General features: G+C 43.1%; 1 protein-coding gene across 2 annotated transcripts in view; it reads right to left on the bottom strand.

The window, feature by feature from the left end:
* LOC112840530 (beta-galactosidase-1-like protein 2) overlaps positions 1-21,332 on the bottom strand; it is a 55,635-nt gene that overhangs the window by 22,279 nt on the left and 12,024 nt on the right. For both annotated transcript variants that reach the window (XM_073904014.1, XM_073904013.1), the window contains exons 2-7: positions 19,780-19,977; positions 18,282-18,350; positions 17,634-17,729; positions 15,826-15,934; positions 4,292-4,384; positions 1,446-1,527 (exon numbers count right to left, since the gene is read on the bottom strand). In XM_073904014.1, coding sequence (XP_073760115.1) covers positions 1,446-1,527; positions 4,292-4,384; positions 15,826-15,934; positions 17,634-17,729; positions 18,282-18,350; positions 19,780-19,977 — 647 coding nt within the window. The remainder of the gene's footprint in view (positions 1-1,445; positions 1,528-4,291; positions 4,385-15,825; positions 15,935-17,633; positions 17,730-18,281; positions 18,351-19,779; positions 19,978-21,332) is intronic.

The following is a 21,332-nucleotide window of genomic DNA, read 5'->3' as shown; positions in this document are numbered from 1 at the left end:
TTTAGGATTTGCTGTGTGTCAGGCATACACAAGGAGAGGCCTGAAAGTGCCTACAAAGTTTAGGTGCTGGGCAACTGGGGGAAATGGAGTTGCAATTTACTGAGAAAAAGAAGACGGAAGGTGGGACAGGCTCTGGGAGGGAAACAGACAAGTTCAGTTCCCCACGGGTTCCACTGAGACCGGCAGCCTTCCCAGGGTGCTGTGCCCAGTAGGCAGATGCACACGTGAGGCAGGAGTTCAGGAAGGTTGCTCATGGAGACGTGCATCTCACACTCATCAACACACAGGTCAGACCTAAAGGCACCTGGATGACATCACCAGGGTGGTGAGTGTATAGAGAGGAGGAATATTCATTCCAAGGAGTGAGAGGTAAAGAATTTAAACATCAGAACTCAGGAACAGAGAAGTGACCAGCAGAAGATACCAAGTAGGAGCAGCCTGTGAGGTCAGAGAAAAAAACAGGAAATTGGGTCTCAGACACCAAGGGAGGAAAGAGACTAATGGTTGCTGACAAAATCTGAGAGGTCAGAGGCGACAAGGACGAGCATTTAAATTTGTAACATGGAGGTCACTGGCAACCCTGAAAAGAGCAGCACAGTGGAATGGTGAGGGTGGTAACGTGACCCCGATGGTTTAAGAGAGATGGAGAGGAAATGGACTGGGGCAGCCATTGAGCATGGACATGGGGAGATCTCTTGAAGGGGAGCAGAGAAACACAGCAGCCTCTGGAAAGGGAACTGAATCAAGAGATTTGTTTTACAAGAGAGAAATAACAACATGTTTACATGCAGATGGGAATGACCCAATAGAGAGGGAAAATCTGATGACCCAGGGCAGAAGCGGGAGTTGCTGGAGCAACGCCCTTGAGTAACTGAGGGACAAGGGGCTTGGTGCACAAGGGTGAAGCTGGGCCAGTGCCTCTACAGTAACAGGAAGAGACACAGAGTAAGGAAAACAGACGGCGCTGATGGAGGGCAGCCACAGTCATCTTCTGTTCACTTGCTGCCCAGCCAGCTGCCATCACCACAGGGGCTACATGCCCCCTGGGTGGTGGTCAGCCATCTCCATGATTTTGGCAGCGTTTGAGTAAGCCACCCTCACAGGACACCCCATAATGCTTCATCTGCTCTGCCCTCTCTGCAGGCATTCAGAGAACTTCCGTCTAGGATGACCAACTCACCATTCCTGTGTTGCAGTCTGCAGAGCACTATTAGTGTCCTGAGTGAGTGCTCAGCACAAGTGGGAGACCAGAGATCCGTCTGCCACAGATCCTCCAGCCCTCTGAGGCCCAGAGCTTTGGGCCCAATGCCATGCAAATGGGAGAAGCCCAGACATCAGGGAAACTCCACTTGCGGCCCAGGCCATTTAGGGATGCATGCAGAGTGAGGCCAGGGTGCCGCCTCCCCCCATACCCCCCCGCACCCGCACAGCTTCCAGGCAGGCACCTCCATCCATGACTCCCTTTTGCAGGCCATCCTTGTTGTCTGAAGTCAAAAGTAATTCCACAATACCTCGGTCCTCCAAGGCCTGTGGGGGAAAAGAAAACAAGTCAATCTGTCGTTCCTCAGAGCTGGGAAGGTGTCAGCTACAAGAGAAAGAGGGAAAGATTCAAAATAAAGCATTTACTTCTCTGCAAAAAGTGGACAGAAACCTATCCTGTCTGTGCCCAACATGGTCAACAAAGCTCCTATTAGCTGAAGTCCAGCTGTGGCAGGGGCAGGGCTGTCAGACTCTGGCATCCCTTAGCTGCCTCAGATCTGGTGAGGTGCCAGATCTGGCTAGTGCGTGCGCTTATTCTTAGACGGCCCCACTCAGAGGCCGGCTTACATGGTCTCCAAGAGCAGGCCAGGCCCTCCTGACCCTCCAGCTCCCCCTACACCAGAAGCAAGCAGCCCACTCTTCCCCCACACTGGGCCAGGGAGGGCTGTGTCCAACACAGTCACATGCCCATGACACATTGCACGTACCCAGTAGAACAGGAAAAGCTCCTTGAAAGTCATCAAATGAAGAAGTGGAAGGAGTTACACACTATGCTGAGAGGCAATAACCATTTTACTACTCCTGCTGCCATCTATGAACCACTTACAATCATGCTAGGCCTTCTGCTAAACACTTTACATAGATTCTCCTATTCACTCTTCACAATTAATAACTGTACAGAGGAAGAGTCTCAGGTTGAATAAAGGGTTAAGGGATACAGAGCAAATTAGATGGTATGGACCTGAATCCAGAGTCTGTCCACCTTGGTAGGTCTGCTCTGGGGCTGTGGGCTCTAAAGGATCAGAAACCCTGGCAAGGGGGACTTTCCTCTAATTTTTCCTGCAGATATTTTGACAAGACTGCTTATTTCAACCAAATTCTTTGCGAAATAGGTGAGACAGAGAGATAATCCAGTGGGTACATAATGTTCATGTCTAAAGCCTGATGCCAGTAAGGGAAGAGCAGAGGGGGCCCTAATTCTCAGAGACAACAGAACTGCAGATGTTCAATCCATTAAGCAAGGTGAGATGTTTATTAAAAGCCCTGGATCCAGCACCTCGCAACTCTCCAGCCAGTCATTCGCCAATATGTAACAGGCTTTGCCTCAGTTCCTACCTTATGCATCTAAGATCGTGGGGGTTGGGAGGGTGTAACCTTCTTTTACAGCTGTACTATTACACTTGACTTTTTACAGGCATTAATTTATTGACTGCACACTGTAAGGGGTAATTACTATAGCCTGAGCACCAGTGATCTGCCAAGCAGAGTTACGGGTCTTGTGTCTATAATCTGTCTCCATTCAGCACATGATGAAGCTAAGGCTCAAAAAGGTGAGGTGATTGACCCGAGGTCATCCTGTGCTGATGGTGTCCTTATGTCCGCAACACCCAGGAGAAGCTGCAAGACAGCTTAAGAGGGGATCCTCCCAAGAGGTCAGGATGACAGAGGGTGGGTGCTGCAGCTTCTCTTTGTCCATCTGTCTCACATATGGATACCTTCTCCAGACACCAAGGAAGTGTTGACTGAGCTGGAGAAGCCCCTTGAAGTGGTTGCCCTCTCCTCCCCACCTATTAGCAGAACTCTCCTTCTCTACAGCTCAGGACTCAGTAGACACCTGCTGGAGAAGCCCCAGCATTTGAGAGACAGTCCAAGGGAAGGAGTTATAGTGGGAGAAGCTCTCCTATCATGGAGCCCTGGCTGGAATCTTTCTAGCTAATTCAAAGGCAAAGATGGAGCTGGAGGTATGGTCTAAACAGGCCACAGTTGGGCTTGACTATCAGGATGCCTGGGAATGCCTCTTCCTAGATACAGGCTTGTTCCCTACACAGGGCTTTCTGCAGGTGATAAGAAGGCGGCAAGAGTAGATGAGAACCTATAAGCTAGAGTGCTTGAGCTTGGTCTGCCTGTGTGCAGGAACTTAAGTGATTTCCAGATGGAAAATGAATCTGCCTATGACAGCAAAAGAGATGCTGACATCAAGGGCCAAAACTAAAGCAGCTTTAATTAGGTGGACTCTCTGAGGCCACTTAACATTTCCTCAACCCACACCATGGCCCGTCCTTCTAAGTACCCTAAAACCACTGCCAATAATCTATCAAAGTCTTATTTATTGACTACTTACTACATGCCTAGAACAGTCCTGAGCCAGGTGATCTCACACACATGCACAATTCAGAGAGGCAAGTTCTCTCACTAGTCCCACTTTAAAGAAGAGAAAATGGAGGTTTAGAAAAATTAAAAGGCATTTGCTCAAGGCCTTAGCTACAAAAGGATAGAAACCAGATCTAAAAAAACAAGCCTGTTTTTTTAAGTGTCATCTAGCCCTGCCATATGCTGATCTGCCACACATTCAATCAGTGGTTCTCAAACTAACTTACACATTGAAATCAGATGTCTGAGGACCACCCCAGCGATTCTTATTTGATTGGTATGGTATGTGGCCTGGGCATAGGGATTTTTAAAGTGTATGTTCAGATGAAGCTGGGAACCCTTGCTTTAGATGCTAGAATGAAAGCAGACTCTACAGAGAGACTTCACTAATCATCACACTCAATGAAGCCCATCCCTTTATTCTCAGCCATTGCAAATTACATGTGTGTAGTGCAACCCCCAATTAGACTCAATCGATAAAGGGTAAATAAGTGGTGTCCCCACTGAAATAAAAGTATGGTGAAAGGATTCACTAATTAATAAATGGTGCTAGGAAATGTGGTATTAATATGAGAAAAGAATTAGGCCAACATGTCACATCATAGCCCATACTACATTTCAGAGGAAGGAATATGAAGAAATAAACCAAGTTGACTCTTACTTTCTTGATGTAAGGCATATAGGCAGGGTCTCTGTTATAGGAACCATATTCATTCTCCACCTGCACAGCAATGATGGGGCCTCCGTGCTTGTACTGGGGATAGAGACAAACAAAAGCTGAGTTTATAGTGGACACTGTACTAATTTCACCACACTTATCACCAATTACCAGCAAAATATTCCATTTGAAAGCAAAAGTCTGAAAAGATTTGGTTATATAATTGAGAATGATGTCAGTAAGAGAGTAGGTAGGGAGCTCCAGGTCCTTGCTCTCTTATGGAAACATCAAATAAACAATTACAAACTGACAAAAATAACTTTATAAAAGCTCTGGAAACCAGTTAAATGTTTAAGCAAATCAAGGAAAACACATAGTTTAAAATGATAAGAAATCTCATGGTGTCTTTGCTCACTCTCGCCCTACCCTCCTCCCCGGCATAGCATGGCATTGTCAGAAAAAAGCAACCCAATTCCCAGTTCCCTCCCTCAAGACAGAAGAAGCAAAATGGAACTTGTTTGCAATATTCTGGGCTGTCTGTAGGCTGCCCAGTAGACTAGTTTCAGTCTTATCTGCCTTGGAGCTCAGACAGGAAATGGCATAGCTTGGACCTCAGGTTGGAAGCTACATAAGGCAATGAAGATCACAGCATATGAAAATTTCAGGGGGTCTACAGACCCTTGTATGCCAGGGTGCAAGGGATGATAGGCAGAGGAATATGATAGAAGATCTAAGGCCACAAAAAAAAGCTGGCGTGAGACTCTTTGGGAAATTAAGACATGTAAAAGCAGCCAGGGAAAGCTGGGAGGAAAAGAAAGGTGGCGCACACACAGGCCAGAGTAGATTCGTGCCCAGAAAACATCTGAGAAGATCTAAAGCCATCACCCCATACTGATTTTAATGCTTAGGAGCCCGCCAAATAATGAAGGTGTTCCCCACCAGTCTGCAAACACTGAGAGAGGTGACTGTTGTTTCAAATGCCCAATTTTCTTTTTTTTTCTTTAAATTTTTTGTTGTTATGTTAATCACCATACATCATTAGTTTTTGATGTAGTGTTCCATGAGTCATTGTTTGTGCATAACACCCAGTGCTCCACGCACAACATGCCCTCTTTAATACCCATCACCAGGCTAACCCATCCCCCCACGCCCCTCCCCTCTAGAACCCTCAGTTTGTTTTTCAGAGTCCATCGTCTCTCATGGTTCATCTCCCCCTCCGATTTACTCCCCTTCATTCTTCCCCTCCTGCTATCTTTTTTTTTTTCTTAACATATATGGCATTATTTGCTTCAGAGGTACAGATCTGTGATTCAACAGTCTTGCACAATTCACAGCACTCACCATAGCACATACCCTCCCCAGTGTCTATCACCCAGCTGCCCCATCCCTCCCACGCCCCACCACTCCAGCAACCCTGAGTTTGTTTCCTGAGATTAAGAATTCCTCATATCAGTGAGGTCATATGATACATGTCTTTCTCTGATTGACTTATTTCATTCAGCACAACACCCTCCAGTTCCATCCACGTTGTTGCAAATGGCAAGATCTCATTCCTTGTGATGGCTGCATAATATTCCATTGTGTATATATACCACATCTTCTTTATCCATTCATCCGTCAATGGACATCTTGGCTTTTTCCACAGTTTGGCTATTGTGGACATTGCTACTATAAACATTGGGGTGCACATACAATTTTCAACAACAACAACAAACACAAGGCAAAGAAACAGGGTAACACAGCTCATTCAAAAGGATAAAATACATCTCTAGAAACAGTCTCTAAAGAACACATACTGGACTTACTAGACAAAGATTTTAAAACAAACTGCCATATATATATGCTCAAAGAGCTAAAGAAAACATGGACAAAGAAATCAGGAAGAGGCTATATCAGCAAAGTGAAAAATATCAATAAAGAAAAAGTATAAAAAAACTAAACAGGATTTCTGGAGCTGAAAAATACAATATCTGAATAGAAAAATTCACCATAGAAGTTCAACAGTAGATTCAAACAGAAAGAAGAAAGAATGGGATAACTTGAAGACAAGTCATTTTAATTATTCAGTCTGTAGAGCAAAAAGAGACAGAGAATGGGGAAAAGTGAATAGAACCTGAGGGACATACACAACATCAGTAAGCAGACAAATACACTCATTGCAGAAATCCCAAAAAGAAGAAAGCAAAGGGGCAGAGAGATTATTTGAAGAATTAATGGCTGGAAACCTCTCAAATTTGAGGAGACATGGATATACAAATCCAAGAATCTTCAGTGAACTCCAAGTAGCATTAACCAAGAGCCCAAACCAAGACACATTACAATCAAACTGTCAGAGCTGAAGACAAAAAGAGATTCTTGACAGGAGCAAGAGAAAAGCAACTTGATATGTATGAATGATCCCCAATAAGACCATCAGTGGCTATCTCACCAGGAATTTGCAGGGCAGTGACAGAAGGATGATACATTCAAAGTGCTGAAGGAAAAAAAACAAACTATCCACCAAGAATTCTACATCTAGGATAACTGTCCTTCAAAAAATGAGGGAGAAATTAAGACATTCTCAGACCAATAAAAGTTGAGGGAGTTTGATACCACTAGACTTGACTTATGAGAAATACTACATAGAGTCCCTCAAGTTAAAATGAAAAGATGCAAGACAGTGACTTGAAGCCATAGGAAAATACAAAGTTCTCTAGTAAAGGTAAATGTCAAAAAGAATGAAATCTTGCCATTCACAACAATGTGGATATAACTAGTATTATGCTGAGCAAAATAAGTCAGTCAGAGAAAGACAAATACCATATGACTCACTGATATGTGGAATTTAAGAAACAAAACAAATGAACATAGGGAAAGGGAAGTAAAAATAAAATAAGATGAAAACTGAGAGGGAAGCAAACCATAAGAGATGCTGTACTCTAGGAAAACAAACAGAGTTGCTGGAGGGGAGGTGGGTGGGGGAAAGGGGTAATTGGGTGATGGGCATTAAGGAGGGCACTTGATATAATGAGCACTGGGTGTTATATGCAAGTGATGAATCATTAAATACTACCTCTTGAATTACTTTAAAAAAAAAGAAAATTGTAGGGGTGCCTGGCTGGCTCAGATGGTTGAGTGTCTGCCTTTGGCTCAGGTCGTGATCCCAGGGTCCTGGGATCAAGCCCCACGTTGGGCTCCCTGCTCAGTGGGGAGCCTGCTTCTCCCTCTCCCTCTGCCATTCCCTCCACTTGTGCTCTCTGGCTCTGTATCTCTGTCAAATAAATAAAATCTTTTTAAAAAATATAAAAACCAGTATTGTTCTAATTTTAATTTATAAATCTACTTCTTTTTTACAGGACTCAAAAGACAAATGCTGAAAATAATTACTAATCTATATTAACGAGGACACAACATATAAAGATTTGACTTGTGACATCAATAACATACAGGGAGGTGAAGCTATAAAGGAGTAGTTTTTGTGTGTGATTGAAGTTTAGTTGGCACCAATATAAAATAGAATGTCATAACTTTAGGACAGTATTTGTAATCTCCATGGTAACCACAATGAAAATATTTATAGAATATACACACAAAAAAATGAAAAGGGAATTAAAACTTGTCACTATAAAAAGTAACTAAATACAAAGGAAAATAGTTACGGAGGAAATATGGGAGAAAAAAGCTATAAAACATAGAGAAAACAAATAACAAAATGACCAAAGTAAATGTTTCCCCATCAGTAATTCCTTTAAATGTAAATGGATTAAACTCCCCAATGAAAAGATCTAGATTTAGAGTTGAAAAACACTATAGAGCAAATGAACTTAACAAATATATATAGAACATTTCATCCAATAACACAATACACATTTTTCTCAAATTTATACACATGGAATATTCTCCAGGACAGATCATATGTTAAGCCACAACACAAATTTTAATAATTTTAAAGACTGAAATCATACAATGTATCTTTTCCAATCACAACCAGATTGGATAGAAACCAACAGCAGAAAGAACACAAAAATTCACATTTCAAATTCCAGAAATATGTGAAAATTAACACATTATTAAAAACAACTAATGATTCAAAGAAGAAATAACAAGGAAATCAGGAAATATCTTGAGACAACTGAAAATAAAAATTCAACATAAACTTATGGGATGCAGCAAGAGCAGTGCTAAAAGGGAAATTTATACCTGTAAACACATTAAAAAAGAAAAAAGGTCTTAAGTCAACACCTAACTAGTCACCCTAGGGAAACAGAAAAAAGAAACAAACTAAACTGAAAGGTAGCAGAAGGAAGGATATATTAAAGATTAGAACGGAGATAAAAACAGATAATAAAAAAATAGAGAAAAAGCAACAAAACCAAGAGTTAGTTCTTTGGAAAGATTAACAAAATTGACAAACCTTTAGTAAGATTAACTAGCATAATAACATTATTCACAACAGGCAGAAGCAACCTAGGTGTCCATTGATGAATGAATAGATGAACAAAATATGATACATACAAAGGATTATTATTCAGTCTTAAAAAGGAAGGAAATGCTAACACCTGCTACACGTGCTACGATGTGGATGAACCTTGAAGACATGCTAAGTGAAAGAAGCCAGTTATAACAGGACAAATACTGTATGATTCTACTTATATGAAGTACCTAGAATGGTCAATTTCATAGCAACAGAAAGTAGAATGGTGGTGGCCAGAGGTTATGGAGAGGGGAGATAGGAAGTTAATGTTTAATAGATATAGAGTTTCAGTTTGGGAAGATGAAAAAGTTCAGGAAATGGATGGTGGCAATGTTCACACAATGATATGAATAGATGTAAGGCCAGTGAACTCTACACTTAAAAATGGTAAGAGTAGTAAATTTTATGTATATTTTGCCACAACAAAAAACAAAATAATTATGTTATACCCAGATTTTTTTTTAAATATTTAACAATGCTCCTGAGCCATATTCCTGGCATGAACTTCCCTACAACCCCGCCTCTACCTCCAGCACCCAATCTACTACAACCTGCTGAATCATCTCAGTAATCCCAGCTTCCTTACAAAAATCCAGGCTAATAATTCTCTGGCTTCTTACTTCTTTCATGATTAGGGCTTCTAGGCTTAAGAAATAAAAATACAAGATAGCCGGTTAAACTTGAATTTATGAGGTGGAAGAGCAAGATGGCGGAGGAGTAGGAGACATAAATTTCATCTGGTCCCAGGAATTCACCTAGATAAGGATCAAACCATTCTGAACACCTACGAACTCAAGAGATCGAAGAAAAGAATAGCAGCAACTCTCTGAACAGGAAAGTGACCACTTTCTGGGAACTCTCTTCTGATTTGTTTAGTCTATATTTTCTGGGGATGTTGTTACCCTGTTAGCATTTTGTTCTCTCATTCATCTATCCTCCTCTGGACAAAATGACAAGACAGAAAAAATCACCTCAACAAAAAGAACAAGAGGTAGTACCGACTGCCAGGGACCTAATCAATACGGACATTAGCAATATGTTGGAACTAGAGTTAAGAATGATGATTTTAAAGATACTAGCTGGGCTTGAAAAAAGCATGGAAGATATTAGAGAAACCCTTTCTGGAGAAATAAAAGAACTAATATCTAACCAAGTCGAAATCAAAAAGGCTATTAATGAGGTGCAATAAAAAATGGAGGCTCTAACTAATAGGATAAATTAGGTAGAAGAGAGAATTAGTAATATAGAAGACCAAATGATGGAAAATAAAGAATGTGAGAAAAAGAGAGATAAACAACTACTGGATCACGAGGGCAGAATTTGAGAGATAAGTGATGCCATAAGACAAAATAATATTAGAATAATTGGGATCCCAGAAGAAGAAGAAAGAGATAGAGGGGCAGAAGGTATATTGGAGCAAATTACAGCAGAGAACTACCTTAATTTGGGGAAGGAAACAGGCAAAAAATCCAGGAGGCACAGAGAACCCCCCTCAAAATCAATAAAAATAGGCCAACACCCTGAAAACTAATAGTAAAACTTACGAGTCTCCGAGACAAAGAGAAAATCCTGAAAGCACCTCAGGACAAGAGGTCTGTAACCTACAATGGTAGAAACATTATACTGGCAACAGACCTATCCAAAGAGACCTGGCAAGCCAGAAGGGACTGGCATGATATACTCAGAGCACTGAATGAGAAAAATATGCAGCCAAGAATACTATATCCAGCTAGGCTGTCATTGAAAATAGAAGGAGAGATAAAAAGCTTCCAGGATAAACAAAAACTAAAGGAATTTGCAAACACAAAACCAGCCCTACAAGAAATATTGAACGGGGTCCTCTAAGCAAAGAGAGAGCCTAAAAGTAACATAGACCAGAAAGGAACACAGACAATATACAGTCACAGTCACCTTACAGGCAATACAATGGCACTAAATTCATACCTTTCAAGAGTTACCCTGCATGTAAATGGGCTAAATGCCCCAATCAAAAGACACAGGCTATCAGACTGGATAAAAAAACAAGACCCATCGATATGCTGTCTGCAAGAGACTCATTTTAGACCCAAAGACACCCCCAGATTGAAAGTGAGGGGGTGGAAAACCATTAACCATACTAATGGACACCAAAAGAAAGCTGGGGTGGCAATCCTTATATCAGACAAATTAGATTTTAAACCAAAGACTGTAATAAGAGATGAGGAAGGACACTATATCCTACTTAAAGGGTCTATCCAACAAGAAGATCTAACAATTGTAAATATCTATGCCCCCAACATGGGAGCAGCCAATTATATAAGGCAATTAATAACAAAACCAAAGAAACACATCGACAGCAATACAATAATAGTGGGGGACTTTAACACCCCCCTGACTGAAATGGACAGATCATCTAAGCAAAACATCAACAAGGAACAAAAGACCTAAAATGACACACTGGACCAAATGGACTTCACAGATATACTCAGAACATTCCATCCCAAAGCAACAGAATACACATTCTTCTCTAGTGCCCATGGAATATTCTCCAGAATTGATCACATCCTAGGTCACAAATCAGGTCTCAACTGGTACCACAAGACTGGGATCATTCCCTGCATATTTTCAGACCACAATGCTTTGAAACTAGAACTCAATCACAAGAGGAAAGTCGGAAAGAACTCAAATACATGGAGGCTAAAGAGCATCCTACTAAAGAATGAATGGGTCAACCAGGAAATTAAAGAAGAATTAAAAAAATTCATGGGAACAAATGAAAATGAAAACACAATGGTTCAAAATCTTTGGGATGCAGCCTAGGCCATCCTAAGAGGAAAGTAGATAGCAATACAAGCCTTTCTCAAGAAACAAGAAAGGTCTCAAATATACAACCTAACCCTACACCTAAAGGAGCTGGAGAAAGAACAACAAATAAAACCTAACCCCAGCAGGAGAAGAGAAATAATAAAGATCAGAGCAGAAATCAATGAAATAGAAACTAAAAGAACAGTAGAACAGATCAAAGAAACTAGGAGCTGCTTCTCTGAAAGAATTAACAAGATTGATAAACCGCTGGCCAGATTATCAAAAAGAAAAGAGAAATAACCCAAATAAATAAAATCACAAATGAAAGAGGAGAGATCACAACCAACACCAAAGAAATACAAACAATTATAAGACCATATTATGAGTAACTCTATGCCAGCAAATTCGATAATCTGGAAGAAATGGATGCATTCCTAGAGAGGCATCAACTACCAAAATTGAACCAGGAAGAAATAGAAAACCTGAACAGACGTATAACCACTAAGGAAATTGAAGCAGTCATTCAAAATCCCCCAACAAACCAAAGACCAGAGCCAGATGGCTTCCCAGGGGAATTCTACCAAACATTTAAAGAAGAATTAATACCTATCCTTCTGAAACTGTTCCAAAAAATACAAATGGAAGGAAAACTTCCAGACTCATTTTATGAGGCCACCATTACCTTGATCCCCAAACCAGACAAAGACCCCATCAAAAAGGAGAATTACAGACCAATATCCTTGATGAACATGGATGCAAAAATTCTCACCAAAATACTAACCAATAGGATCCAACAGTACATTAAAAGGATTCTTCACCACGACCAAGTGGGATTTATCCCTGGGCTGCAAGGCTGGTTCAACATCTGCAAATCAATCAATGTGATACAATACATTAATAAAAGAAAGAACAAGAACCATATGATCCTCTCAATAGATGCAGAAAAAGCATTTGGCAAAGTACAGCATCCTTTCTTAATCAAAACTCTTCAGAGTATAGGGATAGAGGGTACATACCTCAATATCATAAAAGCAATCTCTGAAAAACCTACAGCGAATATCATTCTCAATGGGGAAAAACTGAGAGCTTTCCCCCTAAGGTCAGGAACACGGCAGGGATGTCCACTATCACCATGGCTATTCAACATAGTACTAGAAGTCTTAGCCACAGCAATCAGACAGCAAAAAGAAATAAAAGGCATCCAAATTGGCAAGGAAGAAAAACTCTCACTCTTTGCAGATGATATGATACTTTATGTGGAAACCCCAAAAGACTCCACCCCAAAACTGCTAGAACTCATACAAGAATTCAGTAAAGTGGCAGGATATAAAATCAATGCACAGAAATCAGTGGCATTCCTATACACCAACAGCAAGACAGAAGAAAGAGAAATTAGGGAGTCGATCCCATTTACAATTGCACCCAAAACCATAAGATACCTAGGAATAAATCGAACCAGAGAGACAAAGGATCTGTGTCAGAAAACTATAAAATACTCATGAAAGAAATTGAGGAAGACACAAAGAAATGGAAGAATGTTCCATGCTCATGGATTGGAAGAACATATACTGTGAAGATATCAATGCTACCTAGAGCAATCTACACATTCAATGCAATCCCCATCAAAATACCATCCACTTTTTTCAAGGAAATGGAACAAATAATCCTAAAATTTGTATGGAACCAGAAAAGACCCCGAATAGCCAGAGGAATGTTGAAAAAGAAAAGCAAAGCTGGCGGCATCACAATTCCGGACTTCCAGCTCTATTACAAAGCTGTCATCATCAAGACAGTATGGTACTGGCCCAAAAACTGACTCATAGATCAACGGAATAGAATAGAAAGCCCAGAAATGGACCCTCAACTCTATGGTCAACTAATCTTTGACAAAGTAGGAAAGAATGTCCAATGGAAAAAAGACAGTCTCTTCAACAAATCGTGTTGGGAAAATTGGACAGCCACATGCAGAAGAATGAACCTGGATCATTTCCTTACACCACACACAAAAAAGGACTCAAAATGGGTGAAAGACCTCAATGTGAAACAGGAGTCCATCAAAATCCTAAAGGAGAACACAGGCAGCAACCTCTTCGACCTCAGCTGCAGCAACTTCTTCCTAGAAACATCGCCAAAGGCAAGGGAAGCAAGGGCAAAAATGAACTATTGGGAATTCATCAAGATAAAAAGCTTTTGCATAGCAAAAGAAACAGTCAAGAAAACCAAAAGACAACTGACAGAATGGGAGAAGATATTTGCAGATGATATATCAGATATAGGGCTAGTATTCAAAATGTATAAAGAACTTCTTAAACTCGACACCCAAAGAACAAATGATCCAATCAAGAAATGGGCAGAAGACAGGAACAGACATTTTTCCAAAGAAGACCTCCAAATGGCCAACAGACACATTAAAAAGTGCTCAACGTCGCTCGGCATCAGGGAAATCCAAATCAAAACCTCAATGAGATACCACCTCACACCAGTCAGAATGGCTAAAATGAACAAGTCAGGAAATGACAGATGTTGGCGGGGATGTGGAGAAAGGGGAACCCTCCTACACTGTTGGTGGGAATGCAAGCTGGTGCAACCCCTCTGGAAAACAGTATGGAGGTTCCTCAGAAAGTTGAAAATAGAGCTCAACACGATCCAGCAATTGCACTACTTGGTATTTACCACAAAGATACAAATGTAGGGATCCGAAGGGGTATGTGCACCCCGATGTTTATAGCAGCAATATCCACAATAGCCAAACTGTGGAAAGAACCCAGATGTCCATCGACAGATGAATGGATAAAGAAGATGTGGTATATATATACAATGGAATATTATGCAGCCATCAAAAGGAATGAAATCTTGCCATTTGCAATGACGTGGATGGAACTGGAGGTTATTATGCTGAGTGAAATAAGTCAATCAGAGAAAGACATGTATCAGATGACCTCACTGATATGAGGAATTCTTAATCTCAGGAAACAAACTGAGGGTTGCTGTTGTAGTGGGTGGTGGGAGGGTAGGGGTGGCTGGGTGATAGACATTGGGGAGTGTATGTGCTACAGTGAGCACTGTGAATTGTGCAAGACTGTTGAATCACAGACCTGTACCTCTGAAACAAATAATACATTATATGTTAAAAAAAAGAAGATAGTAGGGAAAAATGAAGGAGGGGGAATCAGAGGGGGAGACGAACCATGAGAGACTATGGACTCTGAGAAACAAACTGAGGGTTCTAGAGGTGAGGGGGGTGCGGGGATGGGTTAGCCTGGTGATGGGTATTAAAGAGGGCATGTACTGCATGAAGCACTGGGTGTTTTACGCAAACAATGAATCATGGAACACTACATCAAAAACTAATGATGTAATGTATGGTGATTAACAGAACATAATAATAAAAAAAATCTGAAAAAAATAAACTTGAATTTACAATGAATAAATTTTTATATAAGTTATGAATATTTTTAACACAGGTATGTCCCATGCAATATTTAGGACATATTTATACTAAAAAACATATTCTTTGTTTATCTGAAATTCAAATTTAACTGAATACCCTGTGTTTTATTTGCTTACCCTACAAATGGTCAAGTAATTCCTTTGATCTATGTGTGCTGTGAACATTCCAAACCATTGACTCAAGAGCAATTTTATAGATATACTTACTAATTTTTTTATAAATGTACTAATTTCTCAGCATAACTCTTCTAATTTTTATATAAGCTCTTGAATTAATTATTCCCATTCCTGCCTTCTTATTGCTTCCAAATATTACATGCAATGATAAGATACTTTCTCCCCAAAATTCATTTTTATCACCTATGTTTTGGATAAAATGTATACCACACACACAGCCCCTTTTTGGTAGGTAGCAAAAAGATGTACCTTGAAAAGTCATCAGCTGTAATTTTATAACTACAAAAAGTCCTGCTGTCTTACAGGTAAGGGCCCATCCATTTACGCTCCTCTCCATGTAGGACTGAGCCGGTTAGTATGCTATTGGGACACCAGTTGGTGGGTTTTTCAGTTACCAACACATCACATGTGGCAGCTCTGACACCGTTTGGATGAACGTATGTCCTTGTGCCTGTCTGTCCCTTCAGCACTATACCCCCCAAGACAACACCGAAATACATCTTTTAAAAGACAACTATTACAAACCCCTCCAATTATAGATCTCAGGCAGTGGAGAAGAATGCATTCCTGTGTTGAAAGGAACTGTGAGCCCCTGGTCTGAGAGGTCCCCCAGGACTATTTACTCCCAGTAGGAAGACAGTTGAAGATCAAAGAGGAGGCTCCTCGCTTTTACCTGGAGTGGCACCACCCTGGACATCAGGTGATCAAAATAAAGGTCCACTGCTTCGGTGAAGCCCTTGTAAGTTGTTCTCAGCCTCATGCCAGAGTCTTGGAGTAACCAGCTTGAATAAAAGGGGGGGTGGGAATTAGTTGCACTGTTTGTGGGTTTGTTCTGGGCAGGATGATGGTGGGGAGAAAAGAAGCAGCTTCAGAGTCTTGGGGAGAGTGGGACCATTCCCACCCCACTACCTCCACTCAGCCAGGAGCAGGAGATTGTGCAAACAGATCAGGGGCAAACTCTGCTACAGCTCCAGCCCTGCACTCTGCACTGCTTCCCTACGAAAAGACAACCAGCATTGCTAGGGATTTTATTTCCAGCTTTGTGGCTATAGGTCTGGCTGCCAGTCAGAGCGAGAAAAGCTTTTCACTGAACTGAAGCCCAGTGTTAAAGCATTTATTCTAACATCTCCTTACAAAGGGGTGAAGCCAAAGCGGTTAAGGAATCACTGGGGCCAGATGCAACCTTCCAGTGTCACCCAGAAAACCAGGCCTGACAGAGAGGCCATGAGAGGCTAATCCCACTTCTCCCCACTTCTCTCTAGGCTGACCCAGGGGGCTCATTAGCATCAGCCTCCTCAGCTCTTCAGAGCTCAGCTCAGGGGAGTTGCTGATGAGCAAGAAGGTGAATGCTTCCCACAACCTGTCCATTGTGATCATATTCCCCAGGTGTACACAGATCATTCCTTCCAGAGCTGGAGTCAGGAACTTTTCCTTCTCACTTGAAATTCTGAGAAAACACTTATATTTTCTTATAAAGGCTCTGATGCTTCTTGTCCTAATGTGCAAGTCCTGAGCGGAGTCAGAAAATTATCAATTTATGTTAGGTAAAAGTGTTTAAGGAGAGAGCAGCTTCCTCTAGATACCTCCACCCTCCATCTCACCTAAAAGGGTCGAGCTTCTCATCAACACTGGGTCTCTGCTTGTTTGGGCCTCCCTGGGGTGTGCCCCCGTGCCAGGACCTGAATGGACAGTGCCGCCCAGGAGGAGGGCTGAGTGCTGGAGCTCCCGCTGCTTCTAAGCCAACACTTAAATCCTGTCCTCCCCCTGGCAGCTCCGGCTGAGCCCGAGGACATCGCTGACACACAGATTTCTAATCCCTCGGTGCAGGGGGAGGGCACCCTGGCTGTGTGCGCAGCCTTGTCAAGGGCACAGAGACAGAGAAGTGATCCTAGAGAGTGAAGGAGATGGAGATAGAGCCTGCTTGGGGTCCTTAGGGAAGGGATGGGTCGCTCTGGAGACAGGAGAGAAAACAAGGCCTGGCCTGGTGGCTGTGCTGTGGGGAGAGGCCATTCCCGAAGAAGACCACAAGGCAAACAGGACCAGCCTTCTTCCCCCTTGGGGCGGCATCGGGTAGGAAGAAAGTGGATCTAACCGTCTGGAACGCCCTGAAGATGGGAAAGATTATGCCTATTAAAAGAAAGTCTTTTTGTTGAAAATTAATGGCAGTAATGATGAGGACAAGGAATGAATGTGGTACCAGGTGATTACCGTCCAGATTTCTACTCCATAATTCATTAAAGCCTGAGATTTGAAGAGAAAACAAAACAAAAACGATAATTTGTTTCTCTTATACTTTATCAAATAAAGTGACATCATTTAAAATGGCCTCCTTTGGGCATCACTTATTTTGAAAAGGAATTTCAGTACAGAATAAGAATATACTTTAGCAGCAAAATTAAACCTCCAATTGTGATTACTGTTTTGCAGAAGCACAGAGGTCCAGCTCAAGCCACAGCTGAAGCCCCTCACAGCCCCACTCACCTGGGCAAGCCCCCAAGGTCAATCTCACTGCAGATGTAGGGGCCTGGACGCAGAATCACCCACAACCCGATCTCCGCAGCCATCAGCACAAAGGCCCTAGGGAGGTCAGTGTCAGCAGCTCTCAAGACACAGAGGGGAGGATGGGGACAAGCCCAGCATCACAAGGTGGTGGAGCTGCCCAGCTCCTCTCCTCCCTCCCTTCACAGGCCCTGGGAGCTGGGTTCTCACCTGCTCCCAGCCCAGGACCTTCTGCACAGCCCCACTGGGGGCATAAGGAGGAAGGGCATCAAACAGGGTACAGGGGGGTCCTAACAGTGAACCTGACCCCAACAGCCTTGCGACCATAGAGGGGCAACCCCGGTCCCAGCACAGGCGGCTGGCCCACACTGCAAAGCAGGGCAGACACTGGGGATTAGGCATCTCTGGGCTGCAGTGAAGAGGTCTGGGCTCAGAGGAGGCAGACCCAGACCCCCAGGAGTAACAGGTTCATGGAGAGCATGTGGGTCCTGAGAACAAGGCTCCTGACCCGCCTCTCTTTGGTTCTCAAAGCAGAACCGAGATGGTCCCATGGTTCCTGATCAACCCCAGGGGGCCACCTCTCTGCCTCCCCACCCCAGGCCAGGCTATAGAAGCAGCAAGAGCACTTACTCCAGGTCCAGGTTCCCAGAGAAGTCAAATTTGCCTCTTTCTGGCTCATGGAGGTTCCATGGAACATAGCTGTAATAGATAATTACAGGAATGAGCTTTTCATTTATTCCACTTTGTCTTCTAGATTACCTTCTTTACCCCAAAACCCACTATGATGGTTGAAGATGTATTTCTTAGGTACAGGTCTTAATGGTGTCAGGATTGGAACCAAGAACTAAGTGAAGAGACCTAGGGACCTTAGAGAATCCAGGGCCAGTCCCTGGGAGGCTAATACCTCATCTCCTTAGGAGAAGGAAGAGAAGGCCAGTAAGCTTTGGGTGAAGCATGAGATGTGACCACAGGTGAGCTTGAGCATGCACTCCCCCCACTTCCTCCCTCCCTCCCTCCCCATCTCTCCCACTTTTTCTTCATCAGAGGAAAAAAAAAAGTAACTTCTTAAAAGAAAAAGTTAAAAGTAAGATAAGAGGAAACCTCAGTGGGCAGTCCTATTTTTACTGAAGGAATCAAAATTCCAAAGAATTCTTTCCTTATATCTTCTCTTTAGAAGATAAGGAAAGGAAATAAGTTCTTTAAGGGGCCCAACTCAAGAGGTAGAGGTAACACAGCCGCTCCTCTCCTGGACTCCCACCCACCCCTGGCTTCCAGTGGAGCCCTCTCCAACTGTAAAGAATGTGCACAGGTAAAGGGGGAGGAGGTTTGCTTGCTTCCAATTCAGACTCAGGAGTTCCCTGTTGAAGAAAATACAGATTACCTAGCTTTTATAAGGTAAAATGCTTAGCCTGCAATATTCCCACAAGCTTCAGAAGTCCTGTGATGTGTGAATGTACCCCCAGGACCAGAATTTACATATGCAAATAAATGGATCCTTTTAAGTACTCCTTCTGGAAAACCATATACATTTGTTTCATCTATGCTGTGATGGCCCAGAACATTCCTGTAATTCATTTTAGAAATTGTCTTCAAAGCTAGCTCATGAACCACTCAAGAAAATCCACATCCTTGATCTGTAATCATATATTTTTGCCTGAAAACAGCTTTCCCAAGGAAGCTATTTTGCAAAAGATCACATTCATTTGCTGAATAAATTGGGAGCTGGAGTGCTTGTTTAAAAAAAAGAAAAATTGGATAATTTAATCACCTCCTACACCTACACTCACCTCCTTCACTGTATTCCTTTGTATGCCATTGCTCTTTCTGTTCCTCTAAAGCTTATACATCCATCCTGTCTTCTCATCCGCACTAACGGGGAGTGCTGTGCAGGTGAGGGAAGGAGGCTGTCGAACCCGGCAGACCTATGCAGAGGGGTGGGCTCCTCCTATATTTTTCCCCACAAAGCTCAGCCTAAAGATTCTATTCAGGGACAGCTCACGTTCAGGATCTGGCAGGGCTCCCCCAATCCTGACACAATGAAGACCTACAGTCTGGGGTGCCTTGAAGAAGCCCAGGACACAGATGCGACAGATGCCAATTCTTGGTGGTGGGGTGGGCCAGCACTCACGTGGTGAGGGTATTCAAGCCACAGGCTTTCATCTTCAGCAAACGGTCCCTCCAGTATTCCTTAGGCACACGGAAATAGTGCATGGAGCCCCCGAAGATCCAGAAAGTGGAGTCCTCCAGCATGAAGGATTGGCCGTTGGCCTGCAGCCCTGACTGCCGTTGTTTAAGCCATGCAGGGAGCAGATTATACCAATCCAACCTGCAAAGAGAAAAGGCAGCCGAGAAGCTTGGCTCATCCTCAGCAGTGAGCAGGGGTACAGAAGTCTTAGGAGAGAGGCTTTTTCTCCTCCTCTGCAGGCCCTCTGCCTTTCTAAGAGCTCCTGCTTCTGAGGCCTTCAGAAAAAGTTCCCCACCCTCCGATTCAGCCAAACCTTAGAAGGAGCCTTTCTTCAGTATACTCATCTGCATCCCACTGCAGGGGAAGAGCAAGCTGAGGCCATAGTCAGGAACAAGACAAACACAAAGATCAACATGAAAGCTGTGTGCTAACAGGAGAGAGACGAGGTGGGGGCACACAGCATGGAAAGGGTATTCTCAGGGGCGTGTGGGGTGCCCAGGGCAGGTGTGACACGCAGGTTCCTACAAATGGCCAGCTTGTCCAGGCCATTTGACTAAGCATCAAAGAAGCAGCTATTTCAAATAGTACCTCTGAGCCGCCTCATGGTCATAGCTGCCCGGCCTGAGATGCAAATACCTAGAAGGAGGTATCTGGGTTAGAAACAGCATCTGTTCATTGACCAACATTCCAAGTATTAATTATTATCTAAAGATCAAGTTCAAGAGATAATCCAGCACAACAGAGAGCCCCACCTGGGAGGGCTGTTGGAAAGTGCTAGTCCCTAAAAAAGTAGGTCTTGGGGAGTCCCCTCAAACTGATCCCCATGACTAGAATTCCTTCCCTCTCTTCCCTCCCCAGGCTCCAAAGGCCATGAGAGAAACCCAGCAAGAGACTCTGGGGGAGCCAAGAAATTTAGGAGTTTGGAGACAGAAAACAGCGTGAGTGAGTGCCTGAGGGGAAAGCAAATTTCCGTTGGTGCCTTTTCCGCACCCACTTTTCCTTACAGTTCCTGACACTAGAGGGCGTATTGCCCCGCAGGGCTCTTCTGCATCAAAAAGCTCCCTGAACTGCTGCCTATCGGTCTTTCCATTGATTTTGTAATACTAGCTAAAACTGTGCCACTGAGAGACATGCTCTGCTTAAGGCCCAAACTGCTCCACTCGATCCATATCGATACACACTGACGGGAGACTGTCGTCTCTTAGAAGAAACAGAGATGCAGGAGCCAAAATTAGGCTAAGAGCTTCAATCTTGATTCTGGATTCAACAATTCTGTGTCCTTCAAAGGGGCAGCTCCTTCACAGAGCTTTGGCCTCCATGGGGACCAGGAGTGGAGGTCATGGGGGCAGAGGGCACACGCATGTCGCATATCCCGTTGCTGACTCTCCTAGTATGCTTATGGGATCAGCCATCCCTTCCACTCTCTCTCCATCACCACCACAGCCCTGTCCTCCTGCCGCGTCTTTTTCCTGCATGACAACCAGCTTCTCCTCCAC

Source organism: Callorhinus ursinus, unplaced genomic scaffold (assembly GCF_003265705.2).
Source record: "Callorhinus ursinus isolate GAN/ISIS: 27379988/994484 unplaced genomic scaffold, GSC_fseal_2.0 scaffold19, whole genome shotgun sequence".
Taxonomy (NCBI): domain Eukaryota; kingdom Metazoa; phylum Chordata; class Mammalia; order Carnivora; family Otariidae; genus Callorhinus; species Callorhinus ursinus.
Note: the sequence above shows the minus strand (reverse complement) of the source record. Positions and strands in the feature narration are given on the sequence as shown.